This window comes from Rhinolophus sinicus, linkage group LG12 (assembly GCF_036562045.2).
Source record: "Rhinolophus sinicus isolate RSC01 linkage group LG12, ASM3656204v1, whole genome shotgun sequence".
Taxonomy (NCBI): domain Eukaryota; kingdom Metazoa; phylum Chordata; class Mammalia; order Chiroptera; family Rhinolophidae; genus Rhinolophus; species Rhinolophus sinicus.
In genome coordinates this window covers 30466525-30491053 of record NC_133761.1, presented here as the reverse complement: position 1 = coordinate 30491053, position 24529 = coordinate 30466525, and the positions used below count along the sequence as shown (strand labels likewise).

The following is a 24529-nucleotide window of genomic DNA, read 5'->3' as shown; positions in this document are numbered from 1 at the left end:
CTCTCACTGCATGTGACCTTGTATACACCTGAAAGGTCCCTTTCCTTCTTTACACCTCATTCCTTCAGCTCTAAAATAAGGATGGTAATAGCGCCCACCTCATAGGGCTCTGGTGAGGATTCAAGGAGGTAACATGTGGAACTTGGAACAGCACTCATTACAGTCCCTGAAATGGCAGCTTTATTGCTTTGTTATTGTTGGGAATGAGGAGGAAGTTATATCTTTGATTTGAATTAGTGGCAACAGATAAAAATTAAAGGAATCAAGGAAAGAGTCAGGAAGATGTTTTCAATACTCATATCTAATCAAGTTCGGAGTCCTGTACATTTTATATCTTAAACTACCTCTTGAATCCATCCCATTTTCATCTCCAGAACCTTAGACCCAACAGACGTCTCCTCTCTCCAGACGCCTACCATGGCCTCCGTATTGGTCTCCTGCCTCCATTCCATTCTTTCCCTCCTATAAAGCACTCTCCATACAGCAGCCAGATTTTACATATATACTCTTTAGGGGTTTTTTTCCAACTTAAGGACATTTATTTGAGGAAGTGTGGGGGAAGTGATTGAAGCCCCCAAAGTCCTTGGCATGTCCTTTGGGACTCAAAACACAGGAGAGAAATATTTTTTAATGCAAACCTAAGAATGTCCTCTTGCTTAAAATCCTCCAATATTCTTACATTGCTCATTGGACACTAAAGAGAAAAGCACTGTTTTTCTCTATTCACACCAATACTTCTGACACTAACTACCTGGAGTTAGCACAGACCCCAGAGGTTCAGGGCTCAGTCCCACAAGGCTGCCCCTCCCCAACTTCAGACACCAGTCGCAAGTCCAGGCCTCTCATACTTCAGGCCAACCAGCTATTAGTCGGGGGTTCCCATGACACACTCCTCAAGTTTGATAATTTTCTAGAACAGCTCACAGAACTCAGGAAAGCTCTTTACTTACAATTACCCATTTATTATAAAGGATACAACTCAGGAAGAGCCAAATGGAAGAGGCAAGGTATGTGGGAAGGGGCGCAGAGCTTCCATGCCCTCTCCACGTACGCCACCCTCCCAGCACCTCTGCATGTTCACCAGCCCTGAAGCTCTCCAAACCCTGTAGTTCAGGGATTTTTATGGAGGCTTCCTCACGTAGGCGTGACCAACTATTAACTCAATCTCTCACCCCTCCCCAGGGGGCTGGAAGTTGGGGCTGAAAGTTCCAACCCTGTAATTATGCCTTTGACCAGTCCCCATCTCGAAGCTATCTAGGGGCCCCCAGTGACTAGTAATGTCATTAGCATACAAAAATACACTGTTTTTTATACAAACTGCAGTAACATTGGTTTATAACATTATATAAGTTTCAGGTGTGCAACATTATAACTCCACGTCTATATATGAGTCTTAGAAGCTCTGTGTAAGACAAGCCTATCACCCCATCACTCAGGAAATAGCAAGGGTGTTTGGAACTCTGTGTCAGAAACCCAGTTCAGAGACCAAATATGTATTTCTTATTCAGTCACAGACACCCAGCCTTTTGCCACTGGTCAGGTTGAGACAAGTCAGTTGGCCACCACCCCTTAACTTTCCTTCCTCCTTCTCTCTAGCAATTATCATGTTTCCCCAAAAATAAGACCTAGCCAGACCATCAGCTCTAATGCGTCTTTTGGAGCAAAAATTAATACAAGACTTGGTCTTATATTACATTATATTATATAAGACTGGTCTTATATTAAAATAAGACACGGTATTATATTATATTATATTATATTATATTATATTATATTATATTATATTATATTATATTATATTATATTAAAGACCCAGTCTTATATTAAAGTAAGACCGGGTTTTATATTAATTTTTGCTCCAAAAGGTGCATTAGAGCTGATGGTCTGCCTGGGTCTTATTTTGGGGGAAACACGGTACCTGCAGGTTTCCTCCCCCAGTGGAGTTCTGGTTCCATTAGAAAGAAAGAGGAAGGAAGTTGAGGGTATTCTCCTTCAGCTGGGGCTGCTAATTTTGAAACAAATGGCCATTTTTTCAGAATGGAGGGAGGCTATGTGAGAATGAAGTCAACAAAGAGAAAAAGCAGAGCTTGGAGTAGAGAGTGGGAAAAGAGTGCCAGCCAAACTTCGACTTTTCATTTAAATGAATAAATTTTGCATTTGTGACTTTAGTCCTTGCAACTGAAAAAGGGCTGACTAATAAGGAAGTAGCTGAATTCTACCTTATCCACTCTAAGTGTTTATTTGTTGAATGTTCTTGGCTTTTTTATACTTAATTTGTTTACAGCTGGATTAGATGGCTGCTTAGATGATAAACTCCTTCAGAGCAGGGATTATGCAATAAATTTATTTTGAACAGTGCCTGCACAAATAGGTATTTGAAAAATCTTGGTGCTGTATTTCTCAAAATAATCCAAGTGAGAGGCTGAAACAAAACTAGGATGGTGTCATCTAAAACGGAACATTTAAACATTGATTGTTTATACACATTACCTCCCTCTCTAGTCCATCACTGCACATTTACACTACTGGTATTTTAGAAGAGAACATTAATATTAAAGTCTCCAATGTTCTGTTTAACACAGCAACAATGGTTTCAGTTGAGATAACTTTCTCTCAGTGGGTAACCTCCACATTAAGGCAGGTAAAAGTTTCAAGGATCACCCAATTCTTTGCCACTGGTTGGAATGAGACACATTGGCTAGCAATTGGCCCTCAGTCTCCTTCCTTCTCTCTGGCATGTCCTACCAGTTACTTCAGTCAATAGAGTTCTGACTCACACTCTATTTCAACCTTCTTCACTTTCCCTGAACCACCAACCACATCCCTCAACCCACCAGGTGGCCTCGCCTCCTATAACTACAAAAGAAACATCAAGAAGGGACTCACTCTACTTATACTCATAAATCTTGGACCATGAACGTTGCCTAGCCCTATGTTTGTCTTTCTCTTTGTCTCACACTTGGTTTAAAAGGCATCCTTCCTCCACTCAATCCCAATTCACGTTCAGTCCTCCTTCCTCAAGTACTTGGTGCCATTGCTTATCAAGACCAATCCCGCCCACTCCAGTCTCAAACTCTCTTTTTCTACTGGCTATTTCCTACTAGCAGGAAAACTTACTCAAGTCTCAGCTTTAACAGAGACTCTGCATGGATCCCCTGCAAGAAAAGAATCTGACTGGATAGACTGTGGGGAAAATTCTGTTTTCAGCACTGCGATAAGTATGGAAAGAGTCATATGTTTAAAGACAACTAAACATATATTTTTCTTTTAAATGATGCCTTTTTAACTCCAGGAATAACAAAAGTTGTTTTAAAAAGTAAAGGTAATTATAAACATTATTTATTCAGCAGTAAGTAATAGTTACATATGTATTAAGGTGATCAAAATACTAAGGATTTATTTTTTTTAATTGTTACATAACAAAATTGGGGAGAAGAGGGGAATGGAAGAAGGTGATACTAGAAAGCTGGAAGAAAAAAAATAGCTGAAACCCTCATCCCCATAACAGGCAGTCAGTAGATAATGTCTACAAATTGAAGAACAAGAGAAAGTTAGAGATGTATGTCATTAACCTCCAGATTTTTAAATCTGAAGAAAAAGCTAAAAGATTTGAAAGCTATTGCCTCTGGAGAGCAGGAGATGGTTATGCTATAATCCTTTTTAGCGCTATTTTACTTTTTAAAATATGAGCACATTTTGCTTTGGAAAAAAATTATTTTGAACAATATGGTAAATAGGATAAATTATGGCATCGAAAGACCTTTATATTATGAAATAAAAGCCAGTGTACAACAGGTGAAATATTCTAGGTTTGGCATTGTGATCAAGGAAAAGTTTGCCTCTCTTTGTGATCTGAATTTTATTAGAATGTGTATAATTAGTAAAATGTAAAAGCAACACACAAAACACATTAGAGGAAAAAAGCCAACTTGGTAGATTTGGAATGCAGAAAAACAAAACCTTAACTAAGCTGTCATCCTGATCTAGGGTGGATCAAGAAACAAAATGAACAATTCACACTAGAAAATGGAACACATTTATCTTTAAGAAACATAGAAAGTCTCCCATACCACGGACTGCCTGAACACACTTTAAACCATGTGCTAACTCCTTTCATCAAATTTAATAACCTGAGAAATTTGTTAATTTCCCAAAGATCAATCAGAGTGCTTTATTGATTCTCTCTGAGGTAGAGGATGTCTGATAGCCATGGTGCTTATTCCTGAGTTTTCTTATCCAAGAAAATCCATACTTGGACTCGCCAAGCTGTAAATTTCCACCACCTTTAATAATGAGCCCTAATCATTTAGCTACAAGGGAAACATCCTTAAGAGGAAATGAGGAAAATGAGGAAATACATCCTTGAAACATAGCCACGATGGGCAAAACTTCCCAAATACATAAGTTACCCTAACTTCCCAGGCACACAAAAGCCACTCCAAATACCTTCTCAGCCTTTTTCTCTCAAATACATTGTTCACACGAGGACATAGAACATGACAGTTTAAGAACCAAGAACATAAAAAGGTCTTTAGTCTAAAGACTTCAGTTTTTCCTTTTCAAAAGTCCCTTCATCTACAGCTAAGATGGCTATACTGGATCTTTTTAGTAATAAAATCCAAATATTATCATTTATCAATATACGTCTTACTTCCCAAGCTCCTAGAGGCTGTATCTTATTTACCTGTGTATTGCCTGCAACACTTGGAAATATGTTGTGGTGGAATGGCAGTGTACTCTGAAGTAAGAGGATTCAAGTCTCCGCTCTGCAAGTTTCTTCTAGCAATTTTACCTTGGAAAATTTTATAAAACTCTGAGCCTCAGTATCCCTGTCTAATGAAACTGCCTAGGAGTTCTTATGAGGATTAAGGATGTGTAATTGAAAATAGCTTAGAACTTAGCATCTAATAGGTGCTAAAGATATATTAGTTCCTCTTTTGTTTTTGGATATTGTATACAATAGAATTTATTGTATTTCCAATAAAGTTATACGCTTACATTAAAAAAAAAAATTCCGTTCATCTCGAAGGTGATCGATCACAGAATATAGTAAGTCAAGTGAGTCTAGACACACAACACAAGGGGGATCCAGTGGGAGGCAGGGCTAGGTAGGCTACAACACTCTAGAAATACCTCACAACCTCAATGGAACAAGGGCTCTGGATCCAGGCTTCCTGGGTTCAGATCCTATCTCTTCCACTTACAAGACAGGCGTCCTTAGACAAGTTACTTAACCTGAAACCTGAAAAACAGATACTAATAGCACCTCTTCTAACAAGTTGGAAGGGAGAAATGAGCTACTGTACCTAAAGCACTGGCCTAGCCCAGATTAAATGTCCCTGTAGAAGCAAACCCCTCTTATTTTTGCAGCTTGCCTTTGGCCATCGTTGGCAAAGGCTTCCCTCAGACTCCTGGAAGGTCACATGTATTCATGTTTCTTATGTTGTGCGTCCTTGCCCAGAGACGGGAAGATGTTCTTGTACTTGCTCAGCCCTGGAGAGCCAGGTCTGTGAGTCTGTGATTATTTAGCAATAACCACTTGGAAACGGCAGGCCAAAAACATATGAGACGCAGTGAAAATATCCAGGTGGGGTCTGTATAATACTGAGGTGAGGAAACTGCCTCATCCCTCTCCTTGGGCTCCTTCCATGGTCTGGGACATCCACGTATCACCACTGCTCATTCCTGCCCTCACAGCTCCCACCAGCCCTGCAGGAGCAATCCTTTTTGCTGCTGGTAAATCACTCTCACCCTAGAAGGAGCCAGGGAAAGGGTCTACTGGCAGCTGGAGAAGGCCCACCCCCCATAAGAAGTGGTGACTGCTTCCCTTTTCCTAATATCGGTCATGAGTCTCCCAGACCACCAGATATTACGGCTTTGTTATTTTTCCCTCTAATGGAAATAAAAGCTAGAGTAAACTCTTATCTCCCTGCCCACCCCAGAAATCTACCAATACGAGCTTAGATGTGACTTTCTTTAGAAAGGCTCCTGACCAAGATGCCTTCCACCACAGCCCCCAGACACACGCCCATCCTGTGTCAAGTCTCCAATGTTCTGTTTGACATGCAACACTGAATCAGTTGAGGTAAGCGTCTGTGGGGGCTGATGGCTGGAAACGCTCACATGGTTAACCAAGACACATGTTCTGCATCGAAATATGACATTAGTAAAGAAGAGCAATCTTACCAGCTGTACCCGTTTTAAAAAATCAACGAAGACATCACTTCTCAACATGTTTGGGTCCACGGTTACTGAAAAACATGGACAGCAAGCTAGGTTAGCATGGGGCTGGGTTGATTTCTCTATTAAAATGCTCTGTCCTCCAGGGAATCCTCCAGGCCTTGCCAGCACATTGCTGCCTCCTTGAAGACAGTGGACCTTGTGACCTCTCAGATACATGAAAATCTGCAGAGCTTGCCTCCTCCAGGCAGCCCTGACAACATGAACCCCTCACACCAATGCCATGTGACTGTTTCCAGGAATCTCCCTTTAGTCATGCATACCCAAATCGCTCCATGGCCATCTTACCAAAGGGGATGCATGAGACTTCCTGATGATGTGGATAAAGGCCACGCCTGGGAAAGTGACCCCTTAAGCACTGTAATCATTTGTGAAAGGCCAGTTGTTAAAGGAGGGTTTTTTTAAGATGTGAGAAAATAAACCAAGAGAGAGCAAACATTTTTTAAATATTACATTTTGAGCTGGGAAGGGCTTATTTAACAGGTCTGAAGGAGGCATGTTCTCCATTTCAAAAGATGAATGGGAAATAGATGACTTCTAAAATTTTCAGTTACTGTGTTTTAAAAGAAAATGTGCAGCCATGAGAAATAAGGAGGATAAATCTATAATTGCTGATCTAGAATGATCTGTCAGATATGTATTTTAAGAGGAAAAAATCAACATACAGAAGAATTTTCTTTCTTTGCTATGAAGGACATCTGTTGAATTGTTGATGAAGTTTGAATAAGGTCTCTAGATTAGAAAACATTATTGTATCACTGTAATTGCCTGATTTTGATAATCATATTGTGGTTATAGAAGGGAATGTCCTTGATCTTAGGAAATACAGAAGTATTTAAGGGTGAAGTGGTTTGTGTGTGCAACACAAGTGTCTCAAAAGTTATATTTATATGTACACATACACATACATACACACACATAACACAAACACACATAGGAAAATGAAAGAGAATGAAACAAATATAAAATGTTAACATTTGAGAAATCTGAATGAAGAGTATACAGACATTTTTGTGTTATTTTTTTGTGACTTTTCTGTAAGTTAGAGATTCTTTCAGAATAAAAAGTTTTTAAAAATCAGATAAAGTATGTAAATTTCAATTAGCGTTAAATCATAAATCCTCTCTGAACCCAAGGTCATTAAGTTTAGTACCTATGTTTTCTTCTATGTAATTTATTGTTTCAAGTTTTATGTTTAGGTCTTTGATCTATTTTGAGTTAATTTTGGTATATGGTGACAGCAGTCTAGTTTTATTCTTTTGCACATGGCTTTCAAACATTCCCTCTTCTTATTTCTTTTCTCCATTGTATGTTTTTGGCTCCTTTGTTGAAAATTATCTGCCCATATATATGTATGTTTATTTCTGCATTCTCAATTCTATTCCATTGGTCTGTGTGTCTGTTTTTCTGCCAATACCACGCTGTTTTGATTACTGTCACTTTGAAGTATAAATTGAAGGCAGTGAGTGTGATACCGCCAGCCTTGTTCTTCTTTCTTTGGATTGTTTTGGCTATTCAGGGTCTTTTGTGATTCCATACAAATCTGATATTTTTTTTCTATTTTATGAATTTGATCTCAAAGGCAAGGGAAGTACAAGTGAAAATAAATGAATGGGACTATATCAAACCAAAAAGCCTCTGCAAAGCAAAATAAATCATCAACAAAGCAAAGAAACAACCAACAGAATGGGAGAAGATATTCACAAACAATACCTCCAATAAGGAGCTAATATCCAAAATATACAAAGAATTCATACAACTCAACAACAACAAAACAAACAATCCAATTAAAAAATGGGCAGAGGACCTGAACAGCCACTTCTCAAACAAATGGCCAACAGATATCTGAAAAATGCTCAAGGAAAATGCTATTAGGAAAATGCAAATCAAAACCACAATGAGCTACCACCTCACATCTGGTAGAATGGCTGTTACCAACAAGACAAGTAATAACAGGTGTTGGAGAGGTTGTGGAGAAAAAGGAACCCTCATACACTGCTGGTGGGAATGTAAGTTGGTATAGTCACTATGGACAACAGCATGGAGGTTCCTCAAAAAATTAAGAATAGAATTACCATATGACCCAGCAATCCCTCTTCTGGGTTATCTACCAAAAAAAATCTGAAAACATTTATCCATAAAGATATGTTTACCCCTATGTTCATTGCAGCATTATTCACGGTAGTCAAGACATGGAAACAACCAAAGTGTCCTTCAATAGATGATTGTATAAAAAAGATGTAGTTCATATATACAGTGGATTATTACTTGGCCATAGATGAAATACTGACATTTGCAACAACATGGATGAATCTTGAGATTATCATGCTAAGCAAAATAAGTCAGACAAAAAGTCAAGAACCATATGACTTCACTCATATGCGGGATATAAAACGGAAAGCATCAAATGAACAAGACAAACAAACAAAAATCATAGACACAGACAACAGTTCAGTGGTTACCAGAGGGTAAGGAATGAGGGGGGTGATAGATGAGGGCAGAGGGGATCAAATATATGGTGATGGTAGGAGAACTGACTCTGGGTAGTGAGCACACAATGTGATATACAGATGATGTGTTACAGAATTGTACACTTGAAACCTATATAATTTTACTCACCTCAGTGTCACCCCAATAAATCTAATTTTTAAAAGTTTGAATTTCAATTAGTGTTGAACAAACAGGGATATAATACACACTATTATACACTATCCTCAGATAGTTTCGGAGGAATACATAAGACACCTGTAATAGTGTTTATTTCTAGAAGCCTGGGTGGGGGTCTGGGGTGGAAGGGAATGTACCTTTTATTGTATACGGTTGACACTTGACATCATGGGGGTTAGAGATGCTGACCTCCATGCAGTCAAAAATCTGAGTATAACTTTTGACTCCCCCAAAACTTAACTAGCTAATAGACTTTTGTTGACTGGAAACATTACCGATAATTTAAGCAGTCAATTAACACACATTTTGTGTGTTATATGTATTATATACTATATTCTTACAATAAAGTAAGCTAGAGAAAAGAAAAAGTATTTCTAAAACCAAATCCAAAGGCCACGTATTGTATGATTCCATTTATCTGAAATGTCCAGAACAGGCAACTCTATAAAGACAGAAATTAGTGTAGTGAGTGACAGGGGCTGGTGGAGGAGAGAACTAGGGAGTGACTGATAATAGGTATGAGGTTTCTTTCTGGAGAGATGAAAATGTCCTCAAATTAGATCATGGTGATGATTGTACAATCCTGTAAATATACTAATAACCACTGAGTTGTATATCTAAATGAATGCATTTTATGGTGTGTAACCTAAATCTCAATAAATCTGTAATAAAAAATCCAAATACTTACCATTTTGCAAATATTGTTCCAACTGGTCCCTCCTCTCATCCGCCATAGCTGTGGTCATTGCAAGATAGTACTTTGGTGGAAAAGGAGGCAGGCAATTTCCAAAGACCCGTCTCAGCTGAAAGATCCAGAAAACACACATTTATGGCCAAGAGTCTCTAATTCAAGGTTAGTGAGACATCAAAGCCTCCGCTTAGGGCACACCTCACTCCAGCATTTTATTTAAAATTAACTCTTTCTAGTGGCGAAAAGGAGGGATACTTTGGCTTAAGGAGGAATTTATTTCAGTATAGGTTTCTAGAGATATTATTAGACATATCACAGAGTGACAACTTCATTCTGAGTTTGGTAGATTTGGGGTACATTTTGATTTTTCATTTGTTTTTACAAGACTGCCCACTACTCACATCATACAATTTCTTTAATTTATACAAAATAGTATCTGTGATATCAATGACAATGGTTAGGAATTTAATTCCCCACCCCACCTCCACCAAATCTGAACATAACAGATGCTTACAGCTGTGCTAATATGGCAGCCACTAATCCACCTGTGGCTAGCAATCACTGGAAATGTGGCTAGTCTACGTTGAGATGTGCCGTAAGTGTCAAAACACAATGCACATTATGAAGACGTAGTTGCTTAGAAAAGAGAATGTAAAAGATCTAATAATTTTTATATTGATTATATGTTGAAATGATAATGTTTTGAATATATTGAATTAAGTGAAATATATTAAAATTACTTCAACTTGTTTCTTTTTATGCTTTTTTAATCAGGCTACAGAAAATTTTAAATTACATATGTGGCTTATATTACTTTTGGACAGTGCTAGTTTATAGAATTCCTATAAGGCTGACATGCGATCCCACTAGAAATCCAGTCAGACCATTCCCTCCCTCCTACCCATCCACATATAACCCAAGACAATGGCACTTATATTTCTGCAAGTTAATAGTGGGTGCATTAAAAATAATTTTTAAATTAAGATAAGCAAAGTGCATCATCTTCATTCCAGTCCTACCCTTACAGTGGTGGCTTGAAGATAAGGCACAGCATCATTCTCTTTAAAATAGGAGAAAGGAAACCAATAAGGAACCCAGTCAGGTTTTAATATGGCACCTCTGGAGCAGGTGGGCTAAAACTCTATTATCAAAACCAATGGCTTAGGGCGGCCAGATGGCTCAGTTGGTTAGAGCGCGAGCTCTCAACAAGGTGGCCGGTTCAATTCCCGCATGGGATTGTGGGCTACACCCCCTGCAACTAAGATTGAAAACGGTGACTGAACTTGGAGCTGAGCTGTGCCCTCCACAACTAGATTGAAGGACAACGACTTGGAGCTGATGGGCCCTGGAGAAACACACTGTTCCCCAATATTCTCCAATAAAAATTAAAAACAAAACAAATACAATGGCTTAAAGAAAATGAAAGCAGAGCTGAGAGAAATGAGACTGCAAACAGGTAAGAATTTTAATTCCATGGCCTTTGTCACAAATACAATGTGGATTTGGCAAATATTTACCTTGCACAGGTTCTAACTTCAAAATGCATGGAGAACCTCACCACTTCTCTCCACCCTCACTGCTGTCAGCCCAGTCCAAACCACTGTCTCTTTTTCAGATTATTGTACTTCTAAGAGATCTCTCTGTTTGTGCCCTTGACTCCCTTCAGTTTATTCCTAATTAAGAATCTAGGAGGATATTTAAAATGTAGGTTAGATCATTCTCCTGCCTTGCTCAAATCTTTCATGGTTTCCCATCTCACTCAAATAAAGACAAATATCCTTAAAACGGTCTAGAACTGTGCCATCCAATATGACGTCCATTAGCTACCTGTGACTACTTAAATTTAAACTTAATTAAAATGAAATTAAAATTCAGTTCTTCAGTCATACTAGCAACATTTCAAATACTCAATAGCCACTCGAAATATGGCAAGTTCCTACTGGATTGGATGAAGCCAATAAGGAGCATTTCCATAGCACAGCAAATGCTATTGGACAGTGTTTGCTTAACATCTAGAAAGTTATTATTAATTGCCTGCCTATAGGACAGATAGAGCATCCTGATGTGTTTTGTTTAGACTGCTAGGTTGTTGTTTGATTTTTAGAGAATTTGAATTTGACCCCAACATTTATTTTTGTGATTTAAAAATGTTTAAACTCATGTCCTGGAGGGAATATAGAATGGGATAGCCACTTTGGAAGATAGTCTGACAATTTCTTATAAGCTAATGTAGTTTTACCATATAACACTCTATAATATTTACTATGTAATATCCAGTAATAATACTCCCAGATATGTACGCTAAATTTGAAAACTATGTCCACAAAAACATGCATGTGAATGTTTGTAGCTGCTTTATTCATAACTATCCAAAACTAGAAGCAACCACGATGTTCTTCGATATGTGAATGGAAAAACATACTGTGGTACATCCATACAGTGGAATATTATCCAGCAATAAAAAGAAATGTGCTGTCAAGCCATGAAAAGACATGGACGAAACTTAAAAGAATATTGATAAGTGAAAGAAGACAGTCTGGAAAAGCTGTATACTGCATGATTTCAATTATATGACATTTTGGAGAAAGCAAAATTATAGAGATAATAAAAAGGTCAACGGTCCCCAGGAGCTTGGCACGGGGGGCATTAAATTGGTGAAGCAATTTTTTAGGGTAGTGAAATTATTCTGTATTATACTGTCATTGTGGATACATGATGCTATGTTGTTGTCAAACCTATTAAACTTTACAACACAGCCTTAACATATGAAAATATTTTAAAAATCATTTAGGAGGTAGGGGAAAACCCAGGATGGAATGCAGAATATGACAAAAGAAATTAACTATATTACAAATGTCTGAAATATAGCAACAAAGGGAAACAAGTGGCGTGATCAGTGAGTCTGTAAAACTAAAGGCAAAAGAAGTGTACATAAGAACTGTGTTCTAGTTGATAAAATTGTTTCCTTATGTAGGTACAGCTCATATACTGCTCATATACTCACTCCAATACTGCTATATGTGCGTACAGAATCAAACAATTAATACCCAGATGGCAGTAAGTGGGAATCGGGTTTCTCATTGTTGGAGTGGGAGTTTACAGATAAGTAAGGGGAGTAGGCTAGAAAGATCCATTGGTAATGGATTATAGTTGGGGATATTGGTATAAACTCATGTTTAGCTTAACATACCAGGTGTAATACAAACTATCGTGAGGGTAGACGGGTGGCTCAGTTGGTTAGAACTTGAGCTCTGGGCAACAGGGTTGCCGGTTTGATTCCCACATGGGTCAGCGGGCTGCGCCCTTCGCAACTAGAGTGAAGACAACAAGCTGCTGCTGAGCTGCCAGTGAGCTCCTGGGTGACTGGATGGCTCAGTTGGTTGGAGCGTGTGCTCTCAACCACAAGGTTGCCAGTTCGACCCCTGCAAGGGATGGTGGGCTGTGCCCCCTGCAACTAAGATTGAACAAGGGCAACTGGACTTGGAGCTGAGCTACACCCTCCACAACTAAGACTGAAAGGATAACAAGTTGACTTGGAGCTGATGGGTCCTGGGAAAAACACATACTATTCCCCAATAAAGTCCTGGAAATACACACTGTTCCCCAACAAATTCCTTTTCCCCTTCCCCAGTAACATCTTTTTTTAAAAAAAATCTACCGTGAATGTTTAAATTTAAAAAAAAATTATTACAGTAAAAGACACATTGCCATTAATCCTCCTCAAAATACTTCCCCTCACTTTGAACACACTTATCCCACCATTCTTGCCACTTTCTGAAGCAGTTCTGGAAGTCCTCTTTCATGATTGTCTTTAGTTGTGCTGTCATGGCTGCCTTGATGTCCTGAATCAATTCAAAATGTTTACCTTTTATGGTCATTTTGACTTTGGGGAAGAGCCAGAAGTTCCATGGTGCCATATCTGGTGAATAAGTCGGATGAGGACACACCGTAATGTTTTTATTTGACAGAAACTGCTGTACCAGAAGTGATGTGTGACACAGAGCCTTTCCACTGTGCTCAAAACATACAGTGAATGCTGCTACCTAGTGCCATCCAATGGAAAGGCAGGGATCTTCGATACGGGAAGCGGCATGTTGAACCTTAGTAACAGTGTGTGACAAGTTTCAACTTGTTCAGTGCAGTCAGTCAGGTGCGAGCTACGGTTGAGAGAAAATGTGTTTTAAAGTGTGCCGTAAATCATCCTCCATCATGATAACACTCCATGTCACACGTCGCTTCTGGTATATGGCAATTTCTGTCAAATAAAAACATTACAGTGTGTCCTCATCCACCTTATTCACCAGATCTGGCACCATGTGACTTCTGACTCTTCCCCAAAGTCAAAATGATTCAGGACATTGAGGCAACCACGACAGCACAACTAAAGACACTCATGAAAGAGGACTTCCAGAACTGCTTCAGAAAGTGGCAAGAATGATGGGATAAGTATGTTCAAAGCAAGAGGAAGTATTTTGAGGAGGATAAATGGCAATGTGTCTTTTACTGTAATATTTTTTTTAATTTAAACATTTACCATATTGTCAGCTGAGAGGAACTGGAGGCAACAACAGTGCAGCAACGAACACACCTAGCACCCAGATCTTGGTTTCTAATACTGTTCTCCAATAAAAGCTTCCAGGGCTCCATGGAGAAATGGCTGAATCTAGGACTGAGGCAGTAAAGATGCAAGATACGTCTGGAGCACTTTGTAGCACCAGAAAACAAGGAAGTGCTCAAAACAACAACAGCAACAAAAACAAAAAAGTCAACAATAGGGGTACATGAAAGAGACATAGGAGCAAACTGAAAGTGCTCCCACAGGCCAAAGCTAGAATAATTTGAGCAACAAAATGAAGTAGTATTGAAATATAACCCAAAGTATAAATATCCAGGAGTCCATACAGATATAAATTACTGAACAAATAAATAAACAGGAGCAAATAGACAAATCTCCTGTACAGAAGAATCCCAAATAATTTATGTAGACACTCATCCCGCAAGGAGATAGAGTATAACTTCCCACTCTTTAAGTATGGGCTGTGCATAGTGACTTCCTTCCAAAGAGTATACTGTGGAAGGGGAGGAAGAAGAGTTACAGAAACCTGACAAACACTGCCTCAGTAAGGTGATCGACGTCAACATCAACAGTAATAAGTCATGTTGCTAGCAGGTGCCCTTGATATGATGTGATTAGAATGGCATTTGACCTTTGTCGTCTCCCTTCCCAAAACACATCACCCCAGTCTGGTCATGTGAAAACATGAGATTCCAAGAGAGGGACATTCCACAAAATATATGACCAGTACTCCTCAAGACAATCAGTCATTAAAAACAAGGAAAGTCTGAGAAACTGTCACAGCCAAGAGGAGCCTACGGAGATATGACAACTAAATGTAATGTGGTATTCTAGATGGGCTCCTGGAACAGGAATAGGACATTAGGTGAACACTAAGGACATTAGGTAAAGTCTAAATAAATTATGGACTATACTTAATAATATTGTATCAATACTGGTTCATTAACTGTAATAAATGTACCATATTAATGGAAAACAATAGGGAAAATTGGGTGGAACTCTGTATTATCTCTGCAATTTTTCTGTAACTCTAAAACTGGTCTACAAAATTAAAGTTTATGTAAAAAGAACTGATATTCTGGCTTCTCTTGAAAAATCAGAAGGTCTGGAATAACTGGGTTCCCATTCTCTCAGGCAACCATCGCCTTTAGAGACCTAAGCAGTTCCCACCACTCCCCATGGCCTCTCACCTGATCCACATCTTTCATTTAAATTACCTGCCTGACCCCTGTAGCCATTTAAGTTTGCAAACTTTCTTCTAAATCTAGAAGTATAAAATAACAACAATTCTGTTTCTTTTAAATTCAAGGATATTTTCCCGTCATGCCAGAGACTTTCCAAAGGCAACTAGGATGGAGCATCATCCCCGGCAGGTCTGCTCAAATATCCTGGAATTTCTGTACCCCATCTCTGCTAATTCCATTAAATAAAAGCAAAGTCCTGTCTTCTTCGCATGCAATTCTTTTTTGATTAAGTGATCTTTAAAAGGCAATTGTCTTCGTTGGCACATGTTCATAAATGTCACAGATGCTCCCAAATTGGGTTGAATCACAGAAGACTTGAACCAGCAGGGCTGCCTGGGTTATCCATCTGTAGGAGAGCAGCTTTCAGAAGCCCTTTCCCTAAGGCCAAGGTCTGCAGGGGGGAAAGTCAACAAGGATTAAGGTTCTAATACGCATCACAGAGCAAAAACTCTCCCAGCAGGTTTTACAACCTGAGCTCACTTCTCAAACAATCTTTCCCCTCCCTTCTCTAATATTGGTGGAAGGGGGAAGATAAACATACAGTAAACTGCAGTCAAGTCTGCCAAAAGTCACTCATCAACTCACAAGTTCTTCAACTCTATCAAAATACAGCTTTTTCTACTAGGCTCAGACAGCACATAGTTTAGGTATTAAAGCCAGGAGCATGCTGAGAATTTTCTGGTATTACAGTGCAGCCCACTCTTTCAAAAAATTGTTTCAAGAGACCAAAAGGATAACACACTTCTGTCCCTTTGTTGTGAGGTGTTTCAGTTTGTTTGGTCTTTTTTTTTTTTTTGGAAAGACCATGTTCAGATAATATAATTTTTTAATCCCAGCACAATCTCCTGTGATTTTTCCATCATGCAATTCTGCATTTTAACATGAAGAAGGCTTTACCGGTCAATTGAAAATATTACCTCCTTCTGGGCTACGCACTCACAGGCTGATCGGAGACAAATGGAATTACAGACACAACGAACAGCCTTTCTACAGTCTCTTTCTCTAATGTTGACTCACTCATCCCACCTCTTTAAGGCCCCTTGTAATCAAAATCCCACATTCTCCAGATAAAGAGCCATAACTCAAAGCAATCTGGGCTGTGGCAGCTGGTACCAAAGAACATTAGCCTGCAGCTTATACATCATCCCATTTGTTCCTCAAAACAACCCTGAGGCAGATGATCATCACCCCATTCACATCGCCATCCTCCCACCTTGACAATGAGGGTACCTGACAACATCCTGTCACCTTGACAACCTTGACAAGATGACTTAACAAGAAGCGTAACCTAAAGCTTAGGGAGGGAAATGCCTTAGACCAAGGTCCTACAAGCTGATGAGTGGCAGAACTTGGACACAGTTTCTTCACTACTTTTTCCTTCTTCTCCCCCATCCCTCCTCCTCCTCCTCTTTTACCAAATGTCTGTTGAATGTGTACTAAAGCAGGATTCTTTAAAATGCTGGGTAGGCATGCCTACAGCCTTCATTCCTTTATTTAATATTTGGTTTTTGCAACTAAGTAATCAGGGCAGACAAAATATACAAACAAAAAACAGAAACATGGCAAGGTCCTGCACAGGAATCAGAGAAAGGCATCTCATGCCATCAAGCGGGACTTCCCAGATGAGGTGAGGCTTGAGGGGGGCCTGGAGAAAGGGCTGGTCCCTGACCAGTTGGCCAGAAAGCTGGAGTCTTTCCAGGAGGGGGACATGAGCCAGGCAGAGGCAATGAATAGGGCAGCCTGATACAACAGCGAGTTTGACTGGGGAAGAGGGAAGATCAGGTGAAAGAGGGAAAGGAGCCAAGCTGGGTCTGCCCTGGGCAGGAAGAAAGCCTGGACCACTGCACATGGTCTCACACAACCCTCCTCTCCCAGTGAAGGATCCCCACTGCCATGTCTGATGCTAGCAGGACATTTGCAAAGAGGAAAGCATCTCTTCATAGAGTCCAGTATCACTTACACAGATGGCCAGTTAAATGTTACCTTCACAGATTTCTTTCGATCCATTTGAGGGAGATGGTGCAGGTTAGGGCAGGGACATAAATCAAACTGGTTTTATTCATCTAAAGGCACAGAAAGAAGTCAGGTCAGGCAGTTCACATGGTGGAGAGATGGGCAGCATTCAGCAGCAGTGGGGGCAAGCCGCCAGACCTGGAGGGAGCCTCACCAGGGGACAGGACTGCAGGCAATGACTTCAGACAACTGACCTCTTGGAAACATAACCACCTGCACCCAGGTTTGGTCTTACATGCATGAGCTAGTTTCCACATAGCTTGGCTGAGAAGGAGCAGGGACCATCTCACCTAGGCCAGGGGCTCCTCCTCAATCTTAGAGTTCTAATACACAAGCAATATAAAACAATATATGACACATGAAATAGAATCCAGATCTTAAAGCCAAAACTCACATGTGCTCAATTCATAGTCTTCACCTGATTTAACACAGGGCATGGCATCTAATAGGAACTTAGTAAATTTTTCTTTAGTAAATGAGTAAGTCAGTTAATTCTATAAGATGAAATTTCTATTCTATCAGGATGCAGAAATTCTCAGAAAATCAATTGGAAATACACTTACATACTCAACACACACACACACACACACACACACACACACACAAATAGAGCCTTTGTATTGTTTCCTTTTTTATAGTGTAAATCAGATTTAGAATTCTGAGTCATTTCACATCTTCTACGGAATAGGAAGAATAAAATCCAGATGAAAAGTGGCTGGGAGAGGTCACCCAGTGTTTGCCTCAGACTTATGGTTGCTAGATAAAATACAGGATTTCCAGTGAAGTATGTCCCAAATATTGCTCGGGATGTAGTTATACTTAAAAAAAAAAAGGTAGTTGTTTATCTGAAATTCACTGGGGGTCCTGTATTTTTATTTGCTGTATCTGGCAACCTTACTCAGACTCTGTCTATAAAACGGGAGTGATGACGATTGCAGTACAGGCGCTTGCTGGGCAGCTGGAATTAAGTCCTGTGCCTGGAACTCTGATGACAGAAAGCAGATCTTCGTTGCTTGGGGCGAGAGTGAGGGGATCAAGGGCAAAGGAAACAAGGGATCTTTTAGAATGTGGGAACTGTTCCCTATCTTGATTATGGTGGTGGTAATTGTATACATTTACTGCATCACTCTAAACACCTAAAATTGGGACATTTTATGTTATTCCAAAATAAAGCAAAAGAATATTAGGTTGGTACAAAAATAATTGCGGTTTTAAAGATTAAAAATAATTACAAAAGCCGCCATTACTACTTTTGCACCAACCTAAAAGTTTGAACTCAATCATTTGACTCAATTGTTGTACTGATACAATTTATTTTGTCAACTTTGGTAAGAAACCACAAAACATAATGGGTCAGAATAGGTTCTGGAGATCAAATCCTGGTTCCAACCCTTACGAGCAGTATGACTTTGGGCAAGTTGTGCCTCAGTTTCCTCATCTGTTAAATGGGACTAACTATAATCCTAGCTTATAGAACTGTTGTAAAAATTAAACATGCTATTACATATAAAGCTCTTGGCACCAACCTTAGCACACAGTAACTGCTTAATTGTTAGTTTTTGTTTTAAATTAATAATAAATACCAATAGCCACCTAAGATCTAACTAGTTTCTTTAAAATGGGAATTTTTCCTACAGAAAAGCAAAACAATTATAATTGCAAGGTGTAAGGTAGTTGGGAACCAGATAAAGAAATCTCCACTTTAGGATCTTGAGAAACCTGGGACAAATATGAAGCATTCATTAGCACCTATTGTATACCCTACAGAAGGCACTGGGTTGTGGCAATTCAATATTTAAGAGTCCACTGCAGTGAATCACAAACAGCTTCTTGTTCATGACTTCCAAAACAGAAGATCAAAAGTTAACTCAGTTTATGTCTCTGCTTCTGCACCTGCTAGGATTTGATAGGTCCAAGTTTTTCTGAAAACAAGCACTCTCCTGAGTCTGTTGGTTAACATGGGCCAGATTCAGGAATTCTTCAAGCCTTTCGGTCAGTCAGTGTTTACTGAGCATATATTATGTGCCAGGCTATATGAAAAACTGGTCCCTAATCCTCACAAGTACTCTGTGACATTGACATCCATAACCACCTATTTGCTTATTATTTCTGATGAGAAAATTGAAGGTCATAAAAGAGGTGAGGTGACCAGCCAGGAAACGGTTAGCCAATTCCACCGTCCTCCTGCTTTTCTCTGTTACCTCCTGCTTTTCACCTTGTGAGGGCTACCTCCCCAATCCTACCTCACATTGCAGGAAAGCAGATAAGGGTGGGAGATGATACCTCAACTTCCTCATCCAAATGCCTAAAACACCTTTCCTTTCTCTTCCTTTGAGATCCCCATCTGCCTGCCACTGCAGTCTTCCCAACATTCCTAACACGTTTTGGTCACAAGTAGCTTCTCATTTTTCAGAAGTCTGAACCCATGCCTTTCCTCATCCAGTCATCTGACAATCATTGCTGAGCACCTACTGGTGCACAGGCACTGTACCATGTGCTGGCAATTCAAAGACACCACACAAATACACAACTACAGTACAGCTGGCTTTTTGTATGTATGAGCAAGAGGGCTCACTGCAGTGAGGTTTTTCATAGAAAAAATGAAACTGAGTGGTCCATCAACAGATGTTTAAAGAAAACATAGTGTGTCTACTTACTAGAATCCCAGAAATTGTCTGAAATGATTCTCCCCAAAATGTTAATAGCTATTGCCTAGGCAAGGTTCCTTCCTCACTCCCTCCCTGTCATGCAGGGTATCATGCGGGGTCTCTGGTCCCGCTTCCCAATATAAGAACTCAGGATATGGTGAGGCCAAAAGGGAACACCCACAGAGCCATAAATGGGAGTCATACCACTCTAGTCTCGCTGGCGGCTGAGTTGGAGACACAGGAAGGAGGAGCCACACTATCTGCAACCTGCCCATCTACTTCTCTCTGGCAACCAACCTCACTTGCTAGCTGCAATCCGCGTGCTAACTGCAATTCGCTCTTGTTAGCTCAGCCACCATCTTCTTGCTAGCCCCCATTTTTTGCTAGCATAGCCACGGCAGTTATATTAGTGGCCAATGGCTCACTGGTTACAGCTGACAGCCAACTAGCCACAGCTGATGGCCATCCAATCACAGTTGATGGCCATTTACTACCCTAGTGAGCACCTTTCCAAGGGAGGCAGAGAGCCTGGAAACTGCACTCCTGGCTCTGTCCCCACATTCCTTTCTTTTCTTTTTTCTTTTCTTTTCTTTTCTTTTCTTTCCTTTTCTCTCTCTCTCTCCTCTCTTTCTCATCAGGATACAAAATCTAAACAATAAATAAATAAAAAGAAAAATCTGTGCATGGGGGGGTGGGGGAGAGGGTGAAGTTTATTTCCAAACTTTACTCCTCTAACCCCCATTTTGAAGACTTGCAATACTTCTTTACTAGGATAATAAAACCCATTAGAGCACGCTAATAAATCAGTCTTCATCCCAGAGAAACCGCTATCAGGACATCAGAGTGAGAAACTACAGCGGGAAATGGCCTCCTGTCTTGATATTATTGTTATAATAACAATAGGTTTCCAAGCCTGCCAGTACTTGAAGCCTACGAATGCAGTGGTTTGAAAAGAAAAATACACACCTTTTTAAAGGGGGGTAAGCTTAAGAACTCTCGGAGGAAGGAGATTAAATACCACGTACACGATTTCTAAGACTATGCCTTGGTCTAGACTTGGTTTGCTCATTTTGAATGGGGACATCGTCCTGGGGAACAGGTAGCACTGAATTGGAGCCCACCATGGCCCAGCACCCTGCTAGGGGGAGCTGGTGGGGATCGTTGGGCTGAAACGGTTGTTTGGGAGAATCACTTGTGCTCTGTTCCCTCATCTCCTAGCTGTAGATGATTAGGAGAAACAACATGTATTCACTGAGTTGTCCGCCAAACAACTCACAATTAATCCTTACCACAACCCTGTATCGCAGATTAGGAAGGAGCCTGAAGCCTTCAAAAGACCCAGTATCTTGCCACAGTCCCGCGCTTATTCCCCACTGGGCGTACTTTTCCTCACTTGCCTCAGGTGAACCGGCTGGTACTTGCCTCGAACCAGCTTACCTGTTCGTTCCAACGATGCAGCTGGCTGTAGCGCACCCTGCAGAATAGGAACCCGTCCAGGTACACGGAGTACAGCTGCAAACACAGAGACGTCCCATCCCGGATTAGCCCAGCGATCTGCTGCGCCCCCACCATGTCACTGCCTCCTCCCCGCCCAGTCGGACCCCGGCCCCAGGCGCACCGTGTAGCGTCCCCCCAGCGCGTCCGGCTGCTGCTGGGACACCGGAATACAGAAGTGCATCTTCATGGCTCGGGTGGTGGCGCTGCGCGGTCCGCGAGTCGGGGCTCCGCCAACACTCGAGGAGCGGGACTGGAGGCGACGCAGCATTCGGCTCTGAGCCCCTAAAGCGGCGGGTTCGCCTAGCTGGCCACGCCGTCCGGGGCGGGGCCCTGCTGCGGCTTCCCCTCTGCCCTCGGAGTCCGCAGGTGGGGTCGGGGGCCGGGCTGCGCAGCCTCCTGGTCCGCGGTCCGCTGTGGCCGCGCAGCTAGAGTCCCGGGACCAGTGGAGAATGGAGCGCGTCTATGGCCAAGGGCTGGGCACCGCCCACAGCCAGTTTACACCCGAGGCAGGGCTCCCACGTGCCAGGCGGGGCCTGGGGCAGAATTCAGAACAGAGAGCGACCCTAGAGAGCGCGAGAGCCGTCCTCCGGACAGGGGTTTCGCCCTGGAGTCCATGGACTCCTGGGGGCCTCTTGGGGGAAAAAATCTGTGCGTGGGTGAGTGACTGGGGAGATATAATTCATCTGGGGAGAAGGTCCGGAGTTTTTATCAGATTTTCAGAGGGTTCCCTGAACCCCCAAAAGTTAAATATCGTTGCTCGAGCTGCATAGATGTCCTGCACTCGAGCTAAACTAGTAAATCACAAGCTACTTTCCACCCCGCTCCAACATCAGGGTCGGGCTGTGTGCTGGAGGTTAGGAGGTAGGAGGTCGCGGGTGCACAGCCAAGGAGAAACCAGGCTTCTCCACGTGTCCACTCCAGGGCCCCATTCTGATCTCTGTGGCTTGTTGAATGTCCAGTCTCCCTCACGACAGGACTGTGGTGAAAGACAGAGACATCACATTCAGACCCCAATGTTGACAGTGTCTTTAAGTAGGTGGCTTGACAGGATTGAAAATAGTTTGTGTCCCATTACCTGTCAACACTGCCTGTAGTGCACTATAAATTAAGATTTTAAAAAAAATACATAAATCTAGTAATTACTCTGACTAGTGCGATTATATTAGGTTCAGTTTTTTTTGTGTTAATATTCCTTAAATGTAACACTTAAGGATTTTTAAAATCTTCGTGTAAATGGACCAGTGCAATTCAAACCCACCTTGTTCAAGTATCAATTGTATTTTAAATGTGAGGTCAGGAATCTGAGTATTCAAAGAGCCAACTTGAATTATACCTGGATTTTCAACTGGGCTGTGGTGGGCTGGGCCGACGCTGTTCAACAGCTAATTGTATTTGTAACCCTGCTTTAGTATTTTTTAACTACTAAATATTTTTCCTTTTTTTCCCCCCTTCTTCTGCCTCTCCCTTCCCCTCCAGTTCAAGCCATTGTTTCTCAGTCCAGTTGTGTAGGACACAGTTCCCTGGCCCATACTGGTATTAAGAGCCTTGGGCTGCACCACCACCTCCCACCTCACCCCCACCCCCAGTCTGAGGCAATCAGTTGCCAGTCCTCAGTGGGCCGCTCACAGCAGCTTTTGTGGGCTACTGGCTGCTCACGGCAGCACACGGTAGCCCACTGCAGCACACAGCAGCGCTTGGCAGCCCGTGGCAGCCCATGCCACCTCACGCCAGCTCACGAGGCCCTCCAGCTGCTCACCGCAGCCCAGCTCCAGGGAGAGCTGTTGTTCACATTCTTAGTTGTAGAGGGCGCAACTCACTGGCCCATGTGGGAATTGAACCAGCAACCTCGGCTCTAGGAACACAGCGCTCCAACACCTCAGCCACTGGGGCCAGCCCAATATTTTTCCTTTTAAAAAAGATGTGTGTTTCTCTTTTTAATTAATATACCAGAAACTTCATTAAATGGAAGTGGCTTGGGCCTCTCTTGATTTCTCAAGAAGCTCTGGTTTCAAATAGATGCCAGCATTCAGTTAATTATATTCATATAAAACCTGTGTTATCTGGACTAAGCATCCCAAGTTCTTTCAACAGTCTCTCACTTTTAGTTGCTGTGGAAAGTAATCCTCCTAATTCTCTTATTTTAGTTAAATCAGGATAGAGTTCCTCCCACCTTGCCGTGGCCACTGGGATTGAAGGAAGGTAGAGGAGAGCAGCAGCCACACGTGTGTCTGTCACACGGTAGGCACTGGGCTGTCTCCCTGCTTCCTCCTGTGCTTCAATCCTCCCGTTACTCTCCCAGGTAAACATGAACAGTGACAGAACAGGACCAGAGAGTGGAGTAACTTTTCCAAGACCACAGATCATTTTATCATATGCATGAGTAGTTTATTCCGGGATTTAATCAGAATCGTTGAAGAAAGTCCCTTAAAATGCGTGTCACCCTTGGGTGAGAGCTGAGTGCCTGAAATGGAAATATGAGACTAGTGAAGAAGCACCAACGCTTGCTGAGCATCCCTCAGGTCCTGCATGCTGACTGTGTGCCAGGCTCCGAAGTACATGATGCCGTTGCATTTCCTCAGTAACAGCCAGGAACCATTGACAGTTCTGGTTTGACAGAAAAGGGGATTGAGACTTGGAGACTTAAGTTAGGGAGGCAATGTAATGTAGTGACTGAAAAAATGGCAACAGGAATTTATATCCCAGCTTGGTGTCATTTAGTTGAGAGGCTTTGGGCAAGATAGTAGACTCTTAAACTGCACTTTTTTCCTCTATGAAATTGTGTTCATAGCTGTACCCACCTCAAGGGGATTTCCAGTCCAGGGTAGATGGGCCTTAGGGCTTTTCCTCTGCCTGTGGGACATCTCTGATCTGGAGAACCACCCTAAACCAGGGCCAGGGGTGTGGGTGTCTCTGAGTGTCCCCTGGGGCAGAGGCTGGCCAGGTAGGCTCTGGG

The 24529-nt window shown here is 41.5% G+C and overlaps 1 protein-coding gene across 4 annotated transcripts in view; it reads right to left on the bottom strand.

Annotated features, from left to right (window-relative positions):
* SNX31 (sorting nexin 31) overlaps positions 1-22023 on the bottom strand; it is a 75007-nt gene extending 52984 nt beyond the window's left edge. For all 4 annotated transcript variants that reach the window (XM_019716373.2, XM_019716374.2, XM_074316486.1 and 1 more), the window contains exons 1-4: positions 21698-22023; positions 21517-21591; positions 9596-9710; positions 6187-6251 (exon numbers count right to left, since the gene is read on the bottom strand). In XM_019716373.2, the coding sequence (XP_019571932.2) occupies positions 6187-6251; positions 9596-9710; positions 21517-21591; positions 21698-21844 (402 nt within the window). In that variant the 5' untranslated portion in view covers positions 21845-22023. The remainder of the gene's footprint in view (positions 1-6186; positions 6252-9595; positions 9711-21516; positions 21592-21697) is intronic.
* Between the last annotated feature and the right edge of the window lie 2506 nt (positions 22024-24529).